The sequence below is a fragment of the Orbicella franksi genome, chromosome 11 (assembly GCF_964199315.1).
Source record: "Orbicella franksi chromosome 11, jaOrbFran1.1, whole genome shotgun sequence".
In the NCBI taxonomy this organism is placed as follows: domain Eukaryota; kingdom Metazoa; phylum Cnidaria; class Anthozoa; order Scleractinia; family Merulinidae; genus Orbicella; species Orbicella franksi.
In genome coordinates, this window is record NC_138155.1 from 28,118,337 (window position 1) to 28,142,620 (window position 24,284).

Genomic DNA, 24,284 nt, shown 5'->3' on the forward strand with positions numbered 1-24,284 from the left:
CAGCACTTTTGCTCCTTTTGAACTCGCGCGGCCATTTTTTCCTCGAGGTTTTCTTTCGCGTCACGCACGACGGACTAAGCGAAAGAGGGACTACTCCCGAGTCTACAGAGGCTTAGAGGCCTGTAAAATGTTTTCTTTTGGGGTCTTCATGACATTGAAACTTCTCAAGTTTCTGTAATCCATCTTCTTTGTGATAGTCCTTTCCTAATCCCCAGCCTGGAGGCATAAAACGTCATTTCTCTTTTAACCTTTACTTATACACAAGACCTCGTTTCTTGTAAGATCTTTTTTACAAGAATGTTAAAGCTGAAATTAACCCAAATTTTGAGAACATACCATCATGAACACATTTTAGATTGAGTGCCCGTTTGTTTTGACAAATTTTGAACTGAATGACTATATGAACTCTGGTAAAGTCTTTAAAACGTGAGTCCGATACAGTCTAGATTTTTAGTTTAAAATATTTGAAGATAAATTAACGATAAGCTTGCTTTATTGCATAGTTAATTGTGGTCATTTCAGAACATTCTCGGTTGTATGATCGACTTTGAACTACGGAAAAACTTAAACGAGTGGAAATGGTCACTATGAACATTGATTTCAGAATGAAATGGTGAAAAAAAAAAACGTTAGCACGTTCAGTGTCAGACCGAAAATTAAACCTTCAATTACACACAAAAGAGTGGACACATTGACCTGTGTACACCTGTCTAACCTCGGGCAATTGATCTGATAATTGTTTCATCAACAGAAGACAATGTAAGGCGCCCAGGACCAGGCGGAGCAGGGAATACCTTCAGAATTTCTCCATGCCGGGTCTACAAGTACAATGTAAAATGTCAGACCACAAGAAATTTTGGAAGGGTCTTTCTGTCCGATCACTGAGTTAAGGCGTCCAGAATTTTTGGGATTTTCTACAAGCTCCCTTGTTGCTTTAGCTGTTAGGCTAAACAGAGCTTTCACGCCTTTGAAAGGGAATTATAGGTCAAGATAACAATTTTAAATACTTTCGAAAGCCGCGACCTTACATGTTACAGGTACGCTTTCTGAATATGTCAAAAGCATCACGCTGAAACGTTTTACGCACCCTCTAAAATATGCTGAATTTTAACTGAAAATTATACCCAGCGCATATCACCTACATATGATTACAAAATCTTTCGTGTTGGATGTTATCTGCCATCAGTTACAATCGTACACATGACTCTGTGAAACTCTGCCGGCATATTCGTGCCGGCATATATTGTATTACTATAAATTTGAAAATTTGAAAAACAATGGATGGAATGAAGGAATATTTTGAGCCTTTCTTATCATCTATGATGTTGTTATCAGATCAACATCGAAAATAGATCGAGTTGTCAAAATAAAACGCCTGATCACAGGCTAAAGATTCTTTAAGATTATTTTCCACGCGGAGGCGGAGGGGGGGGGGGGGGTTACTCCCTTATATGGGTTATATGAGTATGTGTAGCCCCGGTACATGTTTTTTTTTTTAGCGGCTTTGGTCAGAAATAGTGTGTCGATTTTGGTCTCAAATAGGGTATCGAAGTTTTGGTCAGGTTATAAATAGAGTAGCGAAAATCGCAGATTTTTGTCATAAATAGGGTAAGGGTTTTGGCAAGCAGGCCGCACATCCCACCCAATTTTTCTGGGAGTACCCTCCTGCTTTGTCCACTAATCAGTTACAAACGACTTGATTTGAAACATGTTTTCGTGAAATGGCTCCCTAGTGGGCCCACATATAACTTTCAGACATATACTGATTGGATATCTGCGTGAACAGACAACAGACCCAAAGACAACAGACAGACTAGCTGAGGAGACGGAAAAAAAAAAACATAAAATGAAGTCTCCAAATTTGCCCTGGAATCCTTTGAAGCAGTTCACCTAGACATTGCACTGATTCAACTCTGATAAGACTAACGCTGCGATGCACTATGCAGACATGACATGCAACACAAAGCATGGTAAGCACGGACTCTGCAGAGGCGGAATCTATTGTCTGCATAAATTTGTCTTTTAAGAAACTAAGACTACATGTGTAACAGAGGGTGAGAATATCTTGATATTAACTTCATGTAGCTGTAAGATTCTCGATACTAACTAGCCAGCTTGCATAAGTCTAGTATTTCCATTAACAAATTACATTTTAAGCTTGGGTTTGTGACAGATCTAAACCAGTTGTATAGAGGAGTTTTTGCGGCTGCGGTTGGTAATATTTTTATAAGTGCTAAATGCCCGGCCAAAGGCTACCTTGAAGTTCTTGTTGCATACTTCGGTCAATTGGTTACACGCTAGCTTATCGAAAAACATGAACTCTTGTCAGTTACCAAGACCAGATCATTCATAAGTGGACTACAACTGTGAGAACGAGACTCTCAACTTTCAACTTTTCCAAAGGCAGACGGGCAGACAGTCGTAAAGTCGTCTGGGAAATTAAGCGCACAGAATTACGTAACTCATTACGTAACTCATTACGTAACACAGTGGTAAACAGTCCGGAAATAACCATGTGAAGAATCAGCGAAAAGGTCTTCTTTGTTTTCATTTGCTGATTGTTGACAGAAAAACCACAAACACATTCTTTGTTCCGCTTAATAAGGGGTGGTCTGTACAGTGTTGGTTGTCATAATAACAATAAATTTTTAGAGAAAATATGGACTTTATTGCATGGTACAAGGGTCTTTTACAATATTTAACATCTTAATATTGTTAACAACTTGTCGTGGCAATTGAATGTCCTACATGCTTCAAACAATATGTTCGCTCTTCTTCAAACTACGGCGAAAACTATAATACTTTTCTCGTTGGTTTTCGTCGATTTCGTATTAAAATACATACACCGGAAGTTGTCTTGGAAACGTACACCAGAGAAAACAAATATATATCTGTGAATGGTGAGCTCGGAAGTGGCTATGTAAAAACATATTTACACAGAAAGTAAGACATTTAGAATAGATAAACTTTAACAACAAGGGGTTCGCACTTGGAAAGCTCTTGACGTGTTGGCTCTGAACTAGAAACATCACATGACATGTTTATGTTCTCAAAAATAAGAGTTCCGCAGTTTCAATAAAAAATAATGAGTTTAGACATGCGATTTTTTTTCACATTTTTACAACAAAAGAAGAGTTTTTCCTCGTACGATTATGAGTCTTCCTGTGCTTGGCTAAATGATCAGAGCGGGAAAACCTTTTGTCACATAAATCACAAATGAATGGTTTGATCCCGCTGTGAGAGCGCTTGTGACGAGCCAGTTCATCCGATCTCGAGAACCTCCAGTTACATCCTTTCCACGTACAAGCGAACGGTTTTTCTCCAGTATGGCGTCGTATATGCGCTTTAAGATGCGAACTCTTTGTATACATCTTACTACAGCCCGGAAAACTGCACTTGTACTCCCGCGTGGGCACGCGACGTCTCGCGCGTTCCGCGCGCACGCCCGCCTGTTTGCTTACACCTGGCTTGGTGAGCGGGAGGCCCATCACTGCTGTTTGACCTTCTGGCCCTGGATATTGATATCGAGTTGCAAGCCCTTCCAAGTTATCAGAAATATCGCTGACTGCATCGCTCAAAGAGGCTGAATCGCTGCTGGAATCGCTGACGTCAGGGAGCAATAAACTTGCCGACATTACGAGGTTATCTTTCCCGCACGTGCCCTTCTCGAATTCAAACGTTTGCTTGTAGTACGAGTTAAACACTGAGGAAATGAGGTGCTCCTTCAGCTCCCCTACCTCATCGCAATCTGGTCCCAGGAAGATGTGTTCATCCATAGAGTCCACAATGCCCTTAGAAAACAGGTAATCAAGGTAGACATCTACCGGACACGATAAAGTCGTCGAGTCAACGTGTTGATCAAGCATACCATCTGTGCTGCTCTGCAAATATCCGCGTAAAGGATATTGCTCTTCTAACTCGGTAAAATCCAAAGCGCTTGCATCCATGAATTCTTCAAACAGCAGTGCGGAATCCATATTTGATTGTTTCCGGGATGCGTTCTCGTCGCTGCAAAGCAAAGTTTGAATTGTTTTTTCCTGACCCGTTCAAACTTTCTCTTCCCAGTGCGAGGAGCGCATGTGGTGTGTTAGTCTGACTTCATGGGTTTAAATACCCAGCGGTCGTTAGCTCGCTGAGTTGATTCTATTGAAGCGTTTCTATTGGCTTAGCAAACTATCAACTAGAATCAACGCTGATAAGTATCTAACAGAAACAATTCACTTCCGATCACTTGATTGGTCGCAGATTTCCAATTCGTAACAACTTGGAATTTTGCTACGAAATAGAAAAGTACACAAGTTTTGCTACTTAAGATTTATCCTTTGACCTTGTGACACGGATTCCTTTGTTTCCTCTTTCATGCCGAAACGTGTCTTGCTGCATTGTGAAAGTGCTAAGTGTTTTGTAGTTGCTTTACCAAATAAAAACACAGTCATCGAAAACATTGTCCAGATTCCTGTTCCAGCAAGTATTGTTGTGGAATTGACTTAATTAAAATTTATAACACTTCTCAGTAGGTGCGAAAAACGGATCAGTGGTGTGAAAAATTATTATCAGCCTTTATGCTGTGGTATCATCCTATGGTACTTTAGGCAAACTGAATTGTTCCATCTCGCACAGAGGTCAGAATAGACATTCGTGGTCCTTAAGTGTCCTAAAACTGCGTTTCCTTGCACCCTTTTATTTATCCAAATCAGTTTCCCTATTGAATTGATTTTAAAAAAATCCCATACGACGACACACTTTCAATTTATCTTACGACTGAAATAATTGGATTTGCATGAGTTTTCTTGAGTTTACTCAAATTCCTCGTAATTTATAAAGCCCGTAAGCAAACAAAACAACTGTTATTTTTGTTGCTCTCGACACGTGCGTCGATAAATGAACGAAACAGATCTTCATAATTCCCGTGTATCATGACTGAACGGGCGATACGGCCAGTGTTCGTTACATATGTATCGAATCTTATCGTCTGGTTTCGAAGAGAAACTTCACGTGGCCGACCATTTCAATGACTCAAAACAGGAACCTTACTTGTCATCACTCCACAAATGGTTCACTTCTACTTACAGTGTGTTACCTCCCTGGGTTAAACAGACCTAGCGATGTCTATGACGTGAAGAAAATCTAAAGATAACAAAGTGTTTTCAACTTGGGTTATTTGGTCAACAAATCTCTTGGGCCTTGACGTCGGCACGCGAAAAAAATATTGAAAGTTTAAAATACGTGATGCAAAACGACATTTTGTCAGTTGGTAAGTGTATCGTCATTAGGCAGATATCATGCTAACACTGAAGCTTACGCTGACATAAATTCAGAGGAAAATTCGACAGATATCAGGGTTAAGCCCTGCATATTAACATACAGGCGATATTAACATCATGTTGAGTGTTTTAAAAACTTTACGGTTCCAATGTAAACAAACAAATTCTCATTACCAGCCACCTTACATTTGTTAAAACACCAGTACGGAGAATTTAATATTATATCAAGCCCCCTCTTTACCACTGATATCAACATATAGATTCTCTTAAGCATTAGACGTTCTAGTTGGGAGAATATATTTCCTGTAGCAATCATGTGACCTGTCGGTGTGCGATTGTAATACTTTGGGGAGATAATCAACTGTAAGTATGCAATCTTGTCTGGACTTGTTCCAGAGTTGTTGTTGAGTCTTTTCTTTTCTTTTCTTCAGCTAACCTAACCTGCTTAGCACACGTTTCCTTTCCATTTTCCAGGCCGGAAGATCGAGCAAACAAGTCACAAACGAGCGCGTCTGAATGAACAAAAAGTGCAGAGAAGTCGGCAGGGGGAGAACAAAAAAAGAAGGAGAAGCCCTCGCTTGCAGTTTCGTTCCCTTAGCGCGGTTTTGGAAAAGAACGCCTGCTAGGCAAGCTACAGCTAACCTGATTTCCTCAACTCCTCTCCGCAGAATTTGTGCGGCGTTGTATAGTAAACCCTGATAGGAGGGTTTTCTCCTCATCGGTGCTTAAAATATTTCGTGTCGCACTCTCAAGCTTCTTGTGAAGTCTTTCGCAAGCAGCCCAAGCGACAAACTATATGTCCTCGGCAACAAGATGAAATAAGCTGGAAACTCTGTATGCCTTTAGTATATAAAAGATGAAGGAACGCAATATAAACCGGATTATAATGAATCTTTTGATAAACAGCGAGAAACAACATAAAATGAGCACTGTGATATTGACAATAGATACCGGGGTTTGAGAAGGTGAACCCTTAGACATAACAAGGGCGATGTTTGGATAGTATCACGAGACAGCTCTATCACAGCAACCGGGTTATCAGTCAGTTATAGTACTCTTGCAAAATGCTTGAAAAAAGAGATAGAGAGACCATTTGATTACGCGTGAATATGAATTAGACAACAAATGAACAGGAATAAGCAATATGGTTTAAAGAACGGAGCAAGCCCGGTTGAGAACGGAGATGAATAAATAGATCGTCAAGACGTGGCTCGTTTTTTAGCAATCCTTATTCAGATAGCTACCTCTAATTCCTTATATTTTTTCAAATTCAATATGTCAACGTTTTTTAAGAAATTCTTCAAGATTCACCTATGTACACTGTAGATGTGTCAGGGGCACCCAACGGATCGTTTCGGTAAATTATCTGTTCGGAAGGCCTTTAATCCCCTCTGATTTTCTTGAGAGAATTGGCACCTCGGACTTTCGTGATATGAGAAATTTAATGTCTGTTGTTTTCGGACTGTTGAAAATGTCGTTTTGAGTACCGAAAAAAGGTCAGCTATCATTTTCGAAAAGGCGATAAGACCTAAGGTTTTCGGGAAATGGACAAAAAAACACTAATAAATTCGAGAATACTCAAGTTCCCCTAGAATATCCGAACAGATAAAATTTTTTTAGTGCAACCTAAAATTAACCTACAGAGCTTTAAAAGTACTCCAGATAGCCTAAAACAGCATCTAACAGCATTAGAGAGAAAACGGTCATTGGGTGCCCCTGATGTGTGTGGGTATACGTCAATCGAGTAAGACGGTCTCCATACTAGGATGTCTCTGGTTGGAAAACGCAGTAAAGCTTGTTTTGATCCTTTTAAATTACTGGTGGATGAAACAAATTCGCGTAGATTCAGAAAGGTTTTTCCCCGGGGCTTTTCAAGGTCGGGGAAGGCGCACGACAAGCCAGTGGGAGGGGAGTGTAGGGAGGCATTTTGCTTCTTATTTTCCTCATTGTCCTGTGATCATGGATGAACGTGGAAATAATTCCTCGGTGCAACTTGTAAAAGTCAGGACGTTTTCGTCTTTTTTATCAGCTGCACGATCTAAGTCTTTTGTTCACGTTTCGAGGTGGAATTGAATAGAAATGATCAAGATTCAACGTTAAAGTTCGTGACTGTGGTTAAAATATTTTTTTTCTGGTGTAGCAGATCGGAAACGGAATTTAATAAGTTAAAAGTCCCCTGGATAGAGAGACTTTAGTGCCAGGGAGTAGAAGGTAGGGGCGGAAATGGATCTTTCTCTCTCTGTTAGTGGGGTCATTAACCGGCAATAGAATGGGGGAAATGCGCAATGCCCAGACGGAAGTAAGCCGATTTCTTAGCCCAAGCGTGAATGGTTTGGCCATGTATTTTCTGCGAGACATGTCCGCATTCTTATCGACTTCTTATCGCGCTTATCGCTGGATCTTTACCTATTGTTCGGGGTCACGCGTTTTACACGTGACATTGACCAATCCGCAAACATTTGGATTTGAGTTTCACCTGAGGTCATTATCATGTGCATTTAGTAGACGATCGGTCCACAAGCCGGTTGCTTTACTTTTTGCTGTTACACCGTGCTGACGAGACCCAACCAAGGTCGAAACAGCTGTCCACGGTTGCAATTCTTGGCTTTCAGTTTGGACTTTATCATGTCGTTGTCCCACTATGCTTTCTACGTGGTAATCAGCCTTGCTTCATTGTTATGTTTCTAGTTTTGGCTGATCAGATCTTTTACAGATCCTACATATACCGGTAGCATTTTCGTTTGCGGTCCCTTTCATCATTTTGTTTAATTTTTGTTTGTTCGTGAAGGGTCTTAGAAGACGCTAAATGCAAGTTAAAGAACATTTTGAGTTCCTGTTTTCGAAGGTATTCTAACGCATCAATAAATAACAAAAATTCTAGCGTTTTACATTTCTCTCTGACTCCTAGCGCCCCCTTCAGCGATAGCTCCTCTTTTGACCTTCTCGGGCCACCATTTTAATGTCACGCATATACTTGGAAATTCTGAAACGTCCTCTACAACAAAACAAGGACCCCTGTCAAGCTTAAACGTCGTGAAACGTCAAGTTCTTAGAGGGTCTTACATCTGATGAAACTAAAACTTCAGTAGGATTGGTAATCATTTAATTTTGGAAAATGATGATGTCACATGAAAACCCGCAATAGAAGAGGACGTGGGGGGGGGGGGGGGGGGAGGTGTGAGAAGAAAATAGATGACCAGTCCCAAAACGTTTGTCCCAGGCTGTATTTTAGGAAATAATAACGATGAGATTTTACCGTTACAAATATTATGAAGTCCTCTTATGTGATTATTGCAAAATATGAAATCCAGCCAAAATATCAGTTAATATTGAAAATAAAGAAAATGTTATTTTAAGAGGAGGCCTCCAATCACCTAGTTTGGGTTTTCCGGAGCTGGAGGGTCCTCTGGAGAATAAAGGTCTAAAATACATCTAAAGTCTAAAATACGTTACATTAACACACATATATATATCATACAAAAAAATTATTGATGTAAAACAGTAAAACAGTTCAATTTTGTTATCACAGCAGTTTCTTCCTGGCTAGGAAAGGTAACAAAAATGGTCTTTATTAAATATATAATTCAAAACACTCGGTTGAATTTATAATAAAAAAGGCGCAATAAATAGACAGGTATAAATACATGCAATGCGATTAAATCTAAGTAGAAAAAAGGAAATGGCTTAAAATGAAGAGTAATATTAAGTAGGATAATTACCAAAAGCTAGGAAACTGAAACTAAACCCGGAACCCAAACTTTCCACTCCCGCAATGGGAAACGAGTCCTTAACTACGATAAACATCATTTATTTCAGTAGCAAAATATTTCTTGATGTGCCGCAGATTCTCAGTAACAACATGACAGAAATCACGGTAATCGAGATTTGTATCATCATGTTTGGAATTTGGAATACCCAAATTCTAAATTTAATATCGATGCATGCACACTTCATTACACCGCTGTAACGAGTTCAATACAGCTCTTCCATCGGCTATCCAGGTAAACAAATCACATTTTTTTGTAGTATGGGAAAGTAATATGTCAAGTGCCAGACGGAAGAGTTAAGAATAGTACAGTCGGTAATTTATTTTCTTAGAACAGTTTTGCTTTATGGTTTATTGACATTAATTGTATGGCGGATTGCTAATCAGTTTAAACATGTCAGTGAAAATAAAGAGAAAAGTAAGACTGGCTAAAAAAAATTCTTCAATAAGTGTCTCAAAATTAACCACCCATAGGTCTTTGCACTAAAAGAACACCGAAAATTATTCCCATACTCTAAAAGAATATATGATGTTAAGAGGGAAATGTGAATTTCCAATGCTAGTTTTTTTCCGACTATTAACTCATCTGTCGAAAGTTTCAGTTTCAACTGCCCAACGCTTTTGAACTTTATGTCACGAGATGAAGGAAACAAAAACATTTTCTTCAAGGAGGAACGAATAACTGAGCTTTAAACTGATTATTTTTCATTTTCCTCGAACACATCTTTGTTCAAGGTACGTAACAGAAATTGTATTATTTTCAAACATGGTTTACATTGGTTCTGGTGGCTATGACGCAATTTTTGGTTTATCGTAAATCAAATTCGCAAAGTACTCTTCTTATTTAAAACAGTATATTTATTCAGTTTCTCGCTAACTGCTCTAAACGAAACTAACACTCAATGATGACGAGGCGAACCAGGAAGCTTAAGTTAACCAAGATTTTGCGAGCCTGGAAACGAGATTTTAAGCTTCATTTAAAGGTAAACCAAACGTTAGATTGTAATGTGAACGTTTCCCAGATTTAATTTGAATCACAAGTTACTTTCCATTGAATAATGTAAATGTCTTTTGTTGACGCGTAACCCCTGGACAATAATTTACCCAATAAACAAGGTTAATAATACTCATCCTTCGTACAACCGGCGGTAGATGGGCTAAGAAAACGTGCCCTATTTGTGCATGAGAAATACAATATATTATCTTAGAAAAGATATGTAACTTAGCTAGCCTCGCCTAACTCAGAATAACCATATATTTTGTCCCCACTTCACAACTAACACACACTTAATAGGCAAATAAGTTTATTTGAGGAGCGCCTGGCAAGAACCAACCCTAACGCGATATAGATATGTAGCTTAGCTAGCCTCGCCTAGTTCAGAGTAACGATATCTACTTCTCGTCTCAGATGACGCAAGATTCAATCCGGGCGTTTGTTCACGAGAACTTTGGCAAGGATTACTTCCCAGTCTATCACGGCCAAACTAATATCGTTACACCATTGGCGCTAATCGTGAAGCGGAAGCGGGAGTGGTGGAAGCGACCTTTTGGTAAAGCGGAAATGATCATTCTGGGCGGACTGGAGAGTTACATCGTTGACGAGAAGGAAAATCACTTTCACATTTCTTCAGAGTCAAAACTTGTAAAAGAAAGTAAGAGTTTGCAAAAAACTGAGACAGGAGAAGTAAGCAGGTACGTATTCTACGCCCGGGGATGGGACAGGGGTGCTTGTCGCACCTTTTAGGATTACACAAGCGGTTTGGTTTCTGTTTTGGTGTTGAGCCTCAAAAGGTCCAAAGCGGGATCTTTAGCGGTACCTTTAAGGAAATCAAGCAGAAAAATATGAGAGGGGACAATGTGTTGTTTTAGAATTGGTACCTCTAAATTACAGGGAGAAAAAAAAATTCAAGCCACGCCCACAAAATAGGATCTTGGTACCTTTTAGGGGTTCTTTTCAAAATTTCTGGCGACCCCCCCGTCCTTTTTGTATGGGGGTCTCCTCCCGGATTTTACGTCGCTTATTTTATTTTCATGGTTCATACGTCGACAGTGTAAATCCGCTCCAAAGTGCTGAGGTTTGTTCTCGTTATTTTGTAAATTCTTTCATCGGTGATTGTATACCAATACATTATGGCTTGTAAATAGTTCTTAGCTTGTGCACGTCATTTACGCTTTTTATTTACGGTTATTGTCAAGTATGTGGCTAACCTCGCGATTTCAATTGCAAGCGGTATTTTTTTTAACGTCATGATTATTTGTATCTCTTGAATAAAGTATTGTACTGTATTTGTTCTATGCCACAGGAATCTCGATATAGCCGTACAGGGCCTGGACAATGCGGAAGTAGAACTGAAGTTCAGCGACGTTCTTGGTGACCTAGAACTCGGACAGCTGACTGAAGAATATTATAAGGATGCAGAGCTCCGTGAAATATTATTAAACACTGCGTTAGATCCCGAAAAAATGGCGTCTCTAGAAGGTCATCATCTACTTCTTGTAACGTCAGTGGTATATAGCGCGAAATTTGTTTTGCAAGGCAGCAGAATGCATCAGGTATTATGGGTTACTCAGGCCCCGCTCACACTAGGCTGGAGGAATCTGAAAACGCAGCTTCATTTCCCCGGTTAGGTCTTCAAGTTCCTCCGGCGTAATGTGGACGGAGTCAAAGTTAATTTTTGTCAACGTGACCGTTTACGTCAGTCGGTAAACCTATACCTAACTGAGCTAGCCTGCGTAGCTTGGCGGTTTTTAAGCAATTTGGCGGCCCTAAGAAAGCAGGATAACATTGTAAATCAGCAAACAGAACTGAGTTGTTTTAAGAGAAGGATCGCTTATATCGCCTCTTTTCCCAGTAATTTGACTGTGTTTTGTAACGCGTTTTATACCATGCCATAGAAAATAAGCTCGATGGTATCACACCTAGTCTTCCCATTGCGCGCTGCATTGATCGTGTTGGCATGGTATAAAATCTTAGTGAACACTTTCTCGTGGTATAGAGGTAGCGGTAAACGGTAGCCATGTTGCATGGCAGAAACAATAGGTTCTTTTTCCTATGGGAAAAAATGATCTTTCCAATGCAAAACGTTTTCATTGGTCCTGCCATGCGACATGGCTGCCGTGCAAAACGGAATATCCCAGTTGTCGCTTGCATTTTCCTGCAATACACACGAACCTTTAAGTACAAGTGACTCGTGGGATATTCCATGGTATAACACTCCAAATCGTTGTATAACTAGTATTTGTTTTTCAGACAACTTTTTCGGGGAATATCCATGCACCTCCTGAAGCGTCGCCGTTCCTCGGCAATCATTCCTTGGTTCAGGGACACGTTACACGGCGGTCTGTCCCTCCCCCAATGGTACAAAGATTGTCTCGCGCTCCGTTCCTGTTCAAGTTTTGCCGTGTGGTCTACGAAAAAGAGCGCAAGGTGTTACGTCTACAAGACGGGGAATTTGTTGGCAGACATTTTCGCAGTGCTCGTGGGGGACCTAGCGTTGACTCCACGATACCCGACGACGAGGCAGTGTTGCATCTTGAGATGGAAGAAACTTCAGTTCAAGGTAAATACAAAGTGTGCTTGTATAGCTCTCGCCGGGAGCTCTCGTTAGATTACAGAATACATTATTTGGGTAAAATACGAGCCAAAACAAATTTAATGCATTTATCACGAGCATATAATGCAAGTCACGGGGTCGAATAACGTAATTAGTTAACGCAAGAAAAAACATCGTAAATACAAGTTTGATCAACCATACAAATTAATCCTGGCCAAACGGACTCGCACGTAAACGCAAGTTGAAAACTTTGGTCTACTTGAGACTCCGCTTGGCCAGGCCTGCGTGCACTTAAGTGGACTTGCGATGACTTGCACTCACTTTGGTTGAGATCAAATTTGCACGCAAGTCAAACCAAGTTTTCATTCACTCGTATCTTTTCATGCACCTGGGCAGAGACGGGCAGTGTGAGAGGAAATTTTTCAAGAAAACGATCGACAATGGCAACAACTAGGCCTCAGGTTCGCAATAGCTCCTGCGGGAACATCGCAGGCGTAAGTCCAACAAGATAACCAACCTTGGCAGTCCGCTGCACTGTACTTCCAACAATTTTTGTCCTTCTTCGATGAAAATTTTATGCTAATAATTTTCTTTTCATGCAGATGGAAATCCTTTAACAGTGGAAGATTTTGCGGGGAAAGTTGAAGACGTCAAAAAACTTCTAGTCACTGAACAAACCAGTGCTCACCGAAAAGAGCTCATTTTGATGTATCTAAACTGGGTAAATATTTAATTATTACACCATGAATACTAACAACAAATGAGAAGTTGAAAAAAAGGCCGCGCCGCTACGTTCGCAAGCGTAAGAAATATTTTTGTCAGTGACAAGCCCGGGAAAATATTAAAGGCCGCGGCAAGGGCGGGAAAATTAAGTATCCCAGTTTGTCGTATCCCTTTTTGTCTCCTGATTGGCCAAAAATACAGCTCCTGATTGGTTTCAGACGTTCAAGGGGGTCTGGATAGGGTTTAACTGATAGTTGAGCAACCTCGTTCTTAGCAAGGGAAACAACCATGGGAACGAGGTTGATAGCTGAGAACAGGCTAGGGTCAGAATTGTGACTGTCACGCGCTTTTTGTATGACAGCTTGGATCAGATATCTACAAAAGCTGAAATTTTGTCTGAAAGCTGAGAAATTCCCAAAAATTTAACTCAATACTGCAGCACTTCCTAAAACTCACCCGGAGAGCAGGAGTGTGAATAGGGAAATTGCATAATTATATAACTAGAACTACGGAAGTAGAATAAAGGGTTGATTTATTTGTTTTCTTAGTTTAAGCAGATTTTGACCAAAGACAAAAAACAGTTCCTTATTGAGAGACCGCTGACCAAGAGTGATTGTGAATTTCTCCTTAACGTTGGTATTACCGCAAGACCAAAGCAGCTAATGCTAAGAGTGGCTTCCGCAAAGAAGGACCTCATTCAAGAATATGGCATCATGTTAAAGCTCCTTAGTGGTAAGAATGAAATGAAATAAAACAAAAATTCCTGCGAAACAGCATTAATTGTACGTCAATCAAACAAGGCACTCAAACCAAGTCTCCTTTAAACTGGGTAATTTGTAAATTGTTAAGTTTAAAACTGGCCAAAACTCAACTTGGAAAACTATTTTGCTTTTGGACGTCTTGCCCGAGTTAGCCTGCAACAAAGAAGAATTTAGCACCCAAAAATAATTTAGTATTTTCAACAGCGAGCGGTGTGGTGTAGTGGTTAAGAACATTCACTTCAGAGCGGGAGGTCGCAGGCTCGAGGTGCAGGTAGATTTGGGGGAATGACGTAACCGTACTTAGGATAATTAGACAGTTCTGTCTTACTTGTAAGTAATAAATTATTTCTTTTTTTTGCAGAAATGTCAGAAGACAAATGGGAAGAAATTCAGAGAAGTTAATTTAAAGAATCAAGAAAATAGCAAAAATAAACTGTAACAATATGTTGTTTCATCTGGAAACTTTTTCTTGTTTTCAGTGATTCATCTTTTTTGTTTTAAGAAAACCCCTCAATTTTTTCCTCTTTTTGCCACTTTATCAATTTTTCACTAAGCACAACAAGCGCAACTAAGACGAGAAAAACTCAACTAAGATGAGAAAAACACAAGCATGCATGACGAGATTCATGAGACTCTGAAATACCCAGTAGGACATAGGTTCTAATTTTCGGTGACGTCATGGTGCTTGTGCTAATCAGATTACAAATCTGTCATTGCTGCGTAATTTGGGGGTGTTTGTGGTGTATGAGCCGTTTAGCATTTGACAGAATAATTTCATGCGGTAAATCAGATCACCAACCATATATGGCCTGGTTAAAAAACTTTAAACTAAAACTGCCGATGTTTGACATCATTCTCTTTTTACCCGTTAAAGAGATGGTATACTAACATCGAGAGATGAAGTCTCAGGTACGGTGACAGTTTTACGTCTTGATAGTCACACTAAGACTACCAAGCTACTACATTTAAAAATATTAGACCAGAAAAGTTACACTTCGTTTCAAGGTGGCGGCCATATTAGACTTAAAAGGCTGTGATTTTACATCATACTGTTTTTGACCCGCTCAAGAGATGGGATTCTAACATCGAGAAATGAGGTCTTAGGTGACAGTTTTATATCTTAATAGACACGAAGAGTACCAAGCTACTAAATAAAAAGTTATTAGACCTGAAAAGTTACACTTCGTTTCAAAATGGCGGCCATATTAGACTTACAAGGCTGTGATTTCACATCATACTCTTTTCAGCCCGTTGACGAGATGGGATTCCAATATCGAGAGATGAAGTCTTAGGTGAAAGTTTTATTTCTTGATAGTCACACAAAGACTATCAAGCTACTACATAAAAGTTATTAGACAAAAAAGATGCACTTCGTTTTAAGATGGCCGCCTTATTGCACTAACTGAACATGGCTGTTGTTTGAAATAATCCTTCTTTTAACCCATGAAAGAGATGGGATTCTAATATCAAGAGATAAAGTTCCAGGCGACTGTAGAATGTCTTGATTTGAAGACCAAAACTAGCAAGGTACTAGGAAAAACATTTTTAGATCTAATATGTTGGACTTCGTTTTAACATGGCGGCCATATTAAACTAACACTGCCAATGTTTGACATCATTCTCTTTTTTCCCGTTAAAGAGATGAGATTCTAACATCGAGAGATGAAGTCTTAGGTGATAGTTTTATATTTTAATATTGACAAAAAAAGTACCAAGTTACTACATTAAGAGTGATTTTCTGAGAGTGTCGAGAATCGGAAGACAGTCACGAAAAATCGATTTTTCTTTTATTTCGCCAAAGCATACCTTTGGGTTAACTTATTCATGGAAAAATAGTTTAAAGTTCCAACGATTTATTTTACGGCCAAAATTTAAGAAAGTTCGGAATTTGCATATAAGGGCGGTTTTCGCGGCTTAAAATGTTCAGAATTTCACGCTTCTTTACGAAAACAGCGGGGGCGTAAAAACAATCCTATGGAAACAAAACTTGGCACAAATATCATTTCATTCTTATACTTTAAAATCGTGTAATAAATTTCTTGAAGTTTTGTTTGTAGCTTCGTAACGAAGGGTATTTGTACAGCGGTCAGTGTAAAACGCAGACTGCAGACCGGGGGTAAAATGCAGACTGCAGACTGCAGACCAGGGGTAAAATGCAGACTGAGGGTAAAATTAATAATAAAAAAAAAACACGAGGAAAACCTGCCCGCAAATCAAATCGACTTTGGACCTGCCTTTTAAAACAAATAAGGTTAGAACATTTCGAAATTATCAGCTCTGTGTCTATTTCAACTTATTATAGGTCAAGTCATGTGGCGCATGCTAAAATATACGTCTAACCCGTAAATTGAAATTTGACGACGGATGATCAAATATTTGCATTTTTGACGTACTTTGAAAAGCTCTCGCGTCGCTCACAATCATTTGCCCAAAGAAATATTTACAGAAATCTGTAGACCATCCTTCTGCAATTCAACCACCAGAAGCTTAATCCATTTGAAGGTTTCGCACATGGTGAAAATTAAATATATTCACGAAGTATTTTTAAGTGAATGAAATACATGTCTTCGAAATTTAATAATTTAGCACCAAAAAGACAACGCAACATTCCCTAAAATCAACCCAGTACACATTTAAACGTTGCACAAAAATATTTGAATGTTTTAAAGACGGAGGAATGATGTGGTTTTGCATGCGAGGCTATCAAACTTGCTTGATAAAATGGCGCGTCAAATGACGATTTTAACGGAATTTGGTAATTTGCATATTTCTTCGAAATAAAAGGATATTTTGCCAAAAAAACTATCCAGTAGTTTTTGTCATGCCCTAGCCTATCTACCATAAGAATATGAGCGAAATCGAATTCTCGACCCTTGCCGCGAAATTAAGAATTTGTCTGATTTTTACAGCCAGGCACTCTTAAGGCTGAAAAAGTAGCCGAGACCGCCTTACGCCCAGCGTGATTTTGACCAACTTTGGTTCGATTTCAAGGAACTTGGGGGATAATTTTTAATCCCAGGGATGCTAAACTAACTCGTGAAGGCCTTGGTTTTCAGTGAAATGGACAGAGGAAAAATATTTGAACGCTCGAATTCCAGTTTCTAGGCCAAAATATAGCCCCACTTCATTTTAAGGCTGAAAAAGTAGGCGAGGCCACCTTACGCGCAGCGTGATTTTGACCAACTTTGGGTCGATTTCCAGGAACTTGGGGGATATTTTCCAATCCCAGAAACTGTAAACTAACTCGTGAAGGCCTTGGTTTTCAATAAATGGAGAGAGGAAAAATATTTGAACGCTCGCTTTCCAGCTTTTAGGTCGAAATATAGCCCCACTTCATTTTGAGGCTGAAAAAGTAGGCGAGACCGCCTTACGCGCAGCGTTATTTTGACAAACTTTGGGTCGATTTCCAGGAACTTGGAGGATATTTTCCAATCCCAGGGACTCTAAACTAACCGGTGATGAATTTGGTTTTCAGTAAACTGCAGAGAGGGAAAATATTTGGACGCTCAGTCTCGAGATTCTAGGCCGAAATATAGCCCCACTTCATTTTAAGGCTGAAAAAGTACGGGAGACCGCCTTACGCGCAGCGTTATTTTGACCGACTTTGGGTGGATTTCCAGGAACTTGGGGGATATTTTCCAATCCCTGGGACTCTAAACTAGCTCGTGAGGGCCTTGGTTTTTAGTAAAATGGACAGAGGAAAAGTATTTGAACGCTCGCTTTCCAACTTCTAGGCCGAAATATAGCGCCACTTCATTTTAAGGCTGAAAAAGTAACCGAGACCGCCCTACGCCCAGCGTGATTTTGACGAATTTTGGGTCGATTTCCAGGAACTTGGGATATATTTTCCAATCCCAGGGACTCTAAACTAACTCGTGAAGGCCATGGTTTTCAGTGAAATGGACAGAGGAAAAATATTTGAACGCTCGGTTTCGAGCTTCTAGGCCTAAATTTAGCCCCGCTTTGTTTTAAGGCTAAAAAAGCAGCCGAGATCGCCTTACGCGCAGCGTTATTTTGAGCATTTTTGGGTCAATTTCCAGGAACTTGGGGGATATTTTCCAATCCCAGGGACTCTAAACTAGCTCGTGAAGGCCTTGGTTTTCAGTGAAATGGACAGAGGATAAATATTTGAACGCTCGGTTTCGAGCTTCTAGGCCGAAATATAGCCCCACATCATTTTAAGGCTGAAAAAGTAGCTGAGATCGCCTTACGCGCAGCGTTATTTTGAGCATTTTTGGGTCAATTTCCAGGAACTTGGGGGATATTTTCCAATCCCAAGGACTCTAAACTAGCTCGTGAAGGCCTTGGTTTTTAGTAAAATGGAGAGAGGAAAAATATTTGAACGCTCGCTTTCCAGCTTCTAGGCCGAAATATAGCGCCACTTCATTTTAAGGCTGAAAAAGTACCCGAGACCGCCCTACGCGCTGTGTGATTTTGACAAACAATGGGTCGATATCCAGGAACTTCGGATATATTTTAAAATCCCAGGACTCTAAACTAACTCGTGAAGGCCTTGGTTTTCAATGAAATGGACAGAGGAAAAATATTTGAACGCTCGGTTTCGAGCTTCTAGGCCTAAATTTAGCCCGCTTTCTTTTAAGGCTAAAAAAGTAGCCGAGATCACCTTACGCGCAGCGTTATTTTGAGCATTTTTGGGTCAATTTCCTGGAACTTGGCGGATATTTTCCAATCCCAGGCACTCTAAACTAGCTGGTGATCGCCTTGGTTTTTAGTAAAATGGACTGAGGAAAAATATTTGAACGCTCGCTTTCCAGCTTCTAGGCCAAAATATAGCGCCACTTCATTTTAAGCTTGAAAAAGTAGCCGAGAGCGCCTTACGCGCAGCGTGATTTTGACCAACTTTGGGTCGATTTCCGGGAACTTGGGGGATAATTTTTAATCCCAGGGACTCTAAACTAGCTCGTGAAGGCCTTGGTTTTCAGTGAAATGGACAGAGGATAAATATTTTAACGCTCGCTTTCCAGCTTCTAGGCCGAAATATAGCGCCACTTCATTTTAAGGCTAAAAAAGTAGCCGAGATCGCCTTATCCGCAGCCTGATTTTGAGCATATTTGGGTCAATTTCCAGGAACTTGGGGGATATTTTCCAATCCCAGGGACTCTAAACTAGCTCGTGAAGGCCTTGGTTTTCAGTGAAATGGAGAGAGGAAAAATATTTGAACGCTCGGTTTCGAGCTTCTAGGCCTAAATTTAGGCCCGCTTTGTTTTAAGGTTAAAAAAGTAGCCGAGATCGCCTTACGCGCAGCGTTATTTTGAGCATTTTTGGGTCAATTTCCAGGAACTTGGGGGATATTTTCCAATCCCAGGCACTCTAAACTAGCTCGTGAAGGCCTTGGTTTTTAGTGAAATGGAGAGAGGAAAAATATTTCAACGCTCGCTTTCCAGCTTCTAGGCCGAAATATAGCGCCATTTCATTTTAAGGCTGAAAAAGTACCTGAGACCGCCCTACGCGCAGCGTGATTTTGACCAACTTTGGGTCGATTTCCAGGAACTTGGGGGATAATCTTTAATCCCAGGGACTCTAAACTAGCTCGTGCAGGCTTTGGTTTTCAGTGAAATGGACAGAGGAAAAATATTTGAACGCTCGGTTTCCAGCTTCTAGGCCGAAATTTAGCCCCGCTTTGTTTTAAGGCTAAAAAAGTAGCCGAGATCGCCTTACGCGCAGCGTTATTTTGAGCATTTTTGGGTCAATTTCCAGGAACTTGGGGGATATTTTCTAATCCCAGGGACTCTAAACTAGCTGGTGATGGTCTTGGTTTTTAGTAAAATGGACAGAGGAAAAACATTTGAATGCTCGGTTTCCAGCTTCTAGGCCGAAATATAGCCCCACTTCATTTTAAGGCTGAAAAACTACGGGAGACCACCTTACGCGCAGCGTTATTTTGACCAACTTTTGGTGGATTTCCAGGAACTTGGGGGATATTTTCCAATCCCAGGGACTCTAAACTAGCTCGTGAGGGCCTAGGTTTTCAGTGAAATGGAAAGAGAAAAAATATTTGTACGCTCGGTTTCGAGCTTTCAGGTTGAAATATAGCGCCACTTCATTTTAAGGGCGAAAAAGTAGCCGAGACCGCCTTACGCGCGGTGTTATTTTGACCACCTTTGGGTCGATTTCCAGGAACTTGGGGAATAATTTTTAATCCCAGGGACGCTAAACTAAGTCGTGATGGCCTTGGTTTTCAGTGAAATGGACAGAGGAAAAATATTTGAACGCTCGGTTTCCAGCTTCTAGGCCATAATATAGCCCCACATCATTTTAAGGCTGAAAAAGTAGCCGAGATCGCCTTACGCGCAGCGTTATTTTGAGCATTTTTGGGTCAGTTGCCAGGAACTTGGGTGATATTTTCCAATCCCAGGCACTCTAAACTAGCTCGTGATGGCCTTGGTTTTTAGTGAAATGGAGAGAGGAAAAATATTTCAACGCTCGCTTTCCAGCTTCTAGGCCGAAATATAGCGCGACTTCATTTTAAGGCTGAAAAAGTACCTGAGACCGCCCTACGCGCAGCGTGATTTTGACCAACTTTGGGTCGATTTCCAGGAACTTGGGGGATAATCTTTAATCCCAGGGACTCTAAACTGGCTCGTGCAGGCTTTGGTTTTCAGTGAAATGGACAGAGGAAAAATATTTGAACGCTCGGTTTCGAGCTTCTAGGCCTAAATTTAGCCCCGCTTTGTTTTAAGGCTTAAAAAGTAGCCGAGATCGCCTTACGCGGAGCATTATTTTGAGCATTTTTGGGTCAATTTCCAGGAACTTGGGGGATATTTTCCAATCCCAGGGACTCTGAAGTAGCTCGTGAAGGCCATGGTTTTCAGTGAAATGGACAGAGGAAAAATATTTGAACGCTCGGTTTCAAGCTTCTAGGCCGAAATATAGCCCCACATCATTTTAAGGCTGAAAAAGTAGCCGAGAGCGCCTTGCGCGCAGCGTTATTTAAAGCATTTTTGGGTCAATTTCCAGGAACTTGGGGGATATTTTCCAATCCCAGGGACTCTAAAATAGTTCGTGAAGGCCTTGGTTTTCAGTGAAATGGAGAGAGGAAAAATATTTGAACGCTCGATTTCGAGCTTCTAGGCCGAAATATAGCCCCACATCATTTTAAGGTTGAAAAAGTACACGAGACCGCCCTACGTGCAGCGTGATTTTGACAAACTTCGGGACCATTTCCAGCAACTTGGGGGACAATTTTTAATCCCAAGGACTCTAAACTAACTCGTGAAGGCCTTGGTTTTCAGTCAAATGGACAGAGGAAAAATATTTGAACGCTCGGTTTCGAGCTTCTAGGCATAAATTTAGCCCCGTTTTGTTTTAAGGCTAAAAAAGTAGCCGAGATCGCCTTACGCGTAGCGTTATTTTGAGAATTTTTGGGTCAATTTCCAGGAACTTGGGAGATATTTTCCAATCGCAGGGACTCTGAAGTAGCTCGTGATGGCCTTGGTTTTTACTAAAATGGACAGAGGATAAATATTTGAACGCTCGCTTTCCATCTTCTAGGCCGAAATATAGCGCCACTTCATTTTAAGGCTGAAAATGTACCCGAGACCGCCCTACGCGCAGCGTGATTTTGACCAACTTTGGGTCGATTTCCAGGAACTTGGGATATATTTTCCAATCCCAGGGACTCTAAACTAGGTCGTGAAGGCTTTGGTTTTCAGTGAAATGGACAGAGGAAAAATATTTGAACGCTCGGTTTCGAGCTTCTAGGCCTAAATTTAGCCCCGCTTTGTTTTAAGGCTTAAAAAGTAGCCGAGATCGCCTTACGCGGAGCATTATTTTGAGCATTTTTGGGTCAATTTCCAGGAACTTGGGGGATATTTTCCAATCCCAGGGACTCTGAAGTAGCTCGTGAAGGCCATGGTTTTCAGTGAAATGGACAGAGGAAAAATATTTGAACGCTCGGTTTCAAGCTTCTAGGCCGAAATATAGCCCCACATCATTTTAAGGCTGAAAAAGTAGCCGAGAGCGCCTTGCGCGCAGCGTTATTTAAAGCATTTTTGGGTCAATTTCCAGGAACTTGGGGGATATTTTCCAATCCCAGGGACTCTAAAATAGTTCGTGAAGGCCTTGGTTTTCAGTGAAATGGAGAGAGGAAAAATATTTGAACGCTCGATTTCGAGCTTCTAGGCCGAAATATAGCCCCACATCATTTTAAGGTTGAAAAAGTACACGAGACCGCCCTACGTGCAGCGTGATTTTGACAAACTTCGGGACCATTTCCAGCAACTTGGGGGACAATTTTTAATCCCAAGGACTCTAAACTAACTCGTGAAGGCCTTGGTTTTCAGTCAAATGGACAGAGGAAAAATATTTGAACGCTCGGTTTCGAGCTTCTAGGCATAAATTTAGCCCCGTTTTGTTTTAAGGCTAAAAAAGTAGCCGAGATCGCCTTACGCGTAGCGTTATTTTGAGAATTTTTGGGTCAATTTCCAGGAACTTGGGAGATATTTTCCAATCGCAGGGACTCTGAAGTAGCTCGTGATGGCCTTGGTTTTTACTAAAATGGACAGAGGATAAATATTTGAACGCTCGCTTTCCATCTTCTAGGCCGAAATATAGCGCCACTTCATTTTAAGGCTGAAAATGTACCCGAGACCGCCCTACGCGCAGCGTGATTTTGACCAACTTTGGGTCGATTTCCAGGAACTTGGGATATATTTTCCAATCCCAGGGACTCTAAACTAGGTCGTGAAGGCTTTGGTTTTCAGTGAAATGGACAGAGGAAAAATATTTGAACGCTCGGTTTCGAGCTTCTAGGCCTAAATTTAGGCCCGCTTTGTTTTAAGGCTAAAAAAGTAGCCGAGATCGCCTTACGCGTAGCGTTATTTTGAGCAATTTTGGGTCAATTTCCAGGAACTTGGGGGATATTTTCCAATCCCAGAGACGCTAAACTAACTCGTGATGGCCTTGGTTTTCAGTGAAATGGACAGGGGAAAAATATTTGAAAGCTCGGTTTCCAGCTTCTAGGCGAAAATATAGCCCCACATCATTTTAAGGCTGAAAAAGTACGGGAGACCGCGTTACGCGCAGCGTTATTTTGACCAACTTTGGGTGGATTTCCAGGAACTTGGGGGATATTTTCCAATCCCAGGCACTCTAAAGTAGCTCGTGAAAGCCTTGGTTTTCGGTAAAATGGACAGAGGAAAAATATTTGAACGCTCGCTTTCCAGCTTCTAGGCTGAAATATAGCGCCACTTCCTTTTAAGGCTGAAAAAGTACCCGAGACCGCCCTACGCGCAGCGTGATTTTGACCAACTTTGGGTCGATTTCCAGGAACTTGGAGGATAATTTTTAATCCCAGGGACTCTAAACTAGCTCGTGAAGGCTTTGGTTTTCAGTGAAATGGACAGAGGAAAAATATTGGAACGCTCGGTTTCGAGCTTCTAGGTCGAAATTTAGCCCCGCTTTGTTTTAAGGCTAAAAAAGTAGCCGAGATCGCCTTACGCGTAGCGTTATTTTGAGCATTTTTGGGTCAATTTCCAGGAACTTGGGGGATATTTTCCAATCGCAGGGAGTCTAAAGCAGCTCGTGAGGGCCTTGGTTTTCAGTAAAATGGACAGAGGATAAATATTTGAACGCTCGCTTTCCATCTTCTAGGCCGAAATATAGCGCCACTTCATTTTAAGGCTGAAAATGTACCCGAGACCGCCCTACGCGCCGCGTGATTTTGACCAACTTTGGGTCGATTTCCAGGAACTTGGGATATATTTTCCAATCCCAGGGACTCTAAACTAGCTCGTGAAGGCTTTGGTTTTCAGTGAAATGGACAGAGGAAAAATATTTGAACGCTCGGTTTCGAGCTTCTAGGCCTAAATTTAAGCCCGCTTTGTTTTAAGGCTAAAAAAGTAGCCGAGATCGCCTTACGCGTAGCGTTATTTTGAGCAATTTTGGGTCAATTTCCAGGAACTTGGGGGATATTTTCCAATCCCAGGGACTCTGAACTAGCTCGTGAAGGGCTTGGTTTTCAGTGAAATGGACAGAGGAAAAATATTTGAACGCGCGGTTTCGAGCTTCTAGGGCGAAATATAGCCCCATATCATTTAAAGGCTGAAAAAGTACCCGAGATCGCCTTATGCGCAGCGTTATTTTGAGCATTTTTGGGTCAATTTCCAGGAACTTGGGGGATATTTTCCAATCCCAGGGACTCTGAACTAGCTCGTGAAGGGCTTGGTTTTCAGTGAAATGGACAGAGGAAAAATAT

General features: G+C 40.9%; 2 protein-coding genes across 4 annotated transcripts; one reads left to right on the forward strand and one right to left on the reverse strand.

Annotated features, from left to right (window-relative positions):
* Positions 1 to 1,422: 1,422 nt before the first annotated feature.
* On the reverse strand, positions 1,423 to 4,448 carry LOC145502673 (uncharacterized). The gene has a single exon (XM_081482021.1). The coding sequence runs from the start codon at positions 3,975 to 3,977 to the stop codon at positions 3,111 to 3,113; it is 867 nt and encodes a 288-aa protein (XP_081338147.1). The 5' UTR covers positions 3,978 to 4,448; the 3' UTR covers positions 1,423 to 3,110.
* Positions 4,449 to 9,187: 4,739 nt separating this feature from the next.
* LOC145460256 (uncharacterized) lies at positions 9,188 to 14,958 on the forward strand. 3 transcript variants are annotated; one of them, XM_081445005.1, is made up of 7 exons: positions 9,188 to 9,265; positions 10,439 to 10,722; positions 11,334 to 11,583; positions 12,281 to 12,590; positions 13,187 to 13,305; positions 13,856 to 14,039; positions 14,430 to 14,958. In XM_081445005.1, the coding sequence occupies exons 1-7, from the start codon at positions 9,206 to 9,208 to the stop codon at positions 14,468 to 14,470; spliced, it is 1,248 nt and encodes a 415-aa protein (XP_081301131.1). In that variant the 5' UTR covers positions 9,188 to 9,205; the 3' UTR covers positions 14,471 to 14,958. The 3 variants fall into 3 exon arrangements, with proteins under 3 accessions (XP_081301131.1, XP_081301132.1, XP_081301130.1); XM_081445006.1 differs by lacking the exon at positions 9,188 to 9,265 and adding an exon at positions 9,532 to 9,765; XM_081445004.1 differs by lacking the exon at positions 9,188 to 9,265 and adding an exon at positions 9,915 to 10,013.
* The last annotated feature ends 9,326 nt before the right edge of the window (positions 14,959 to 24,284 follow it).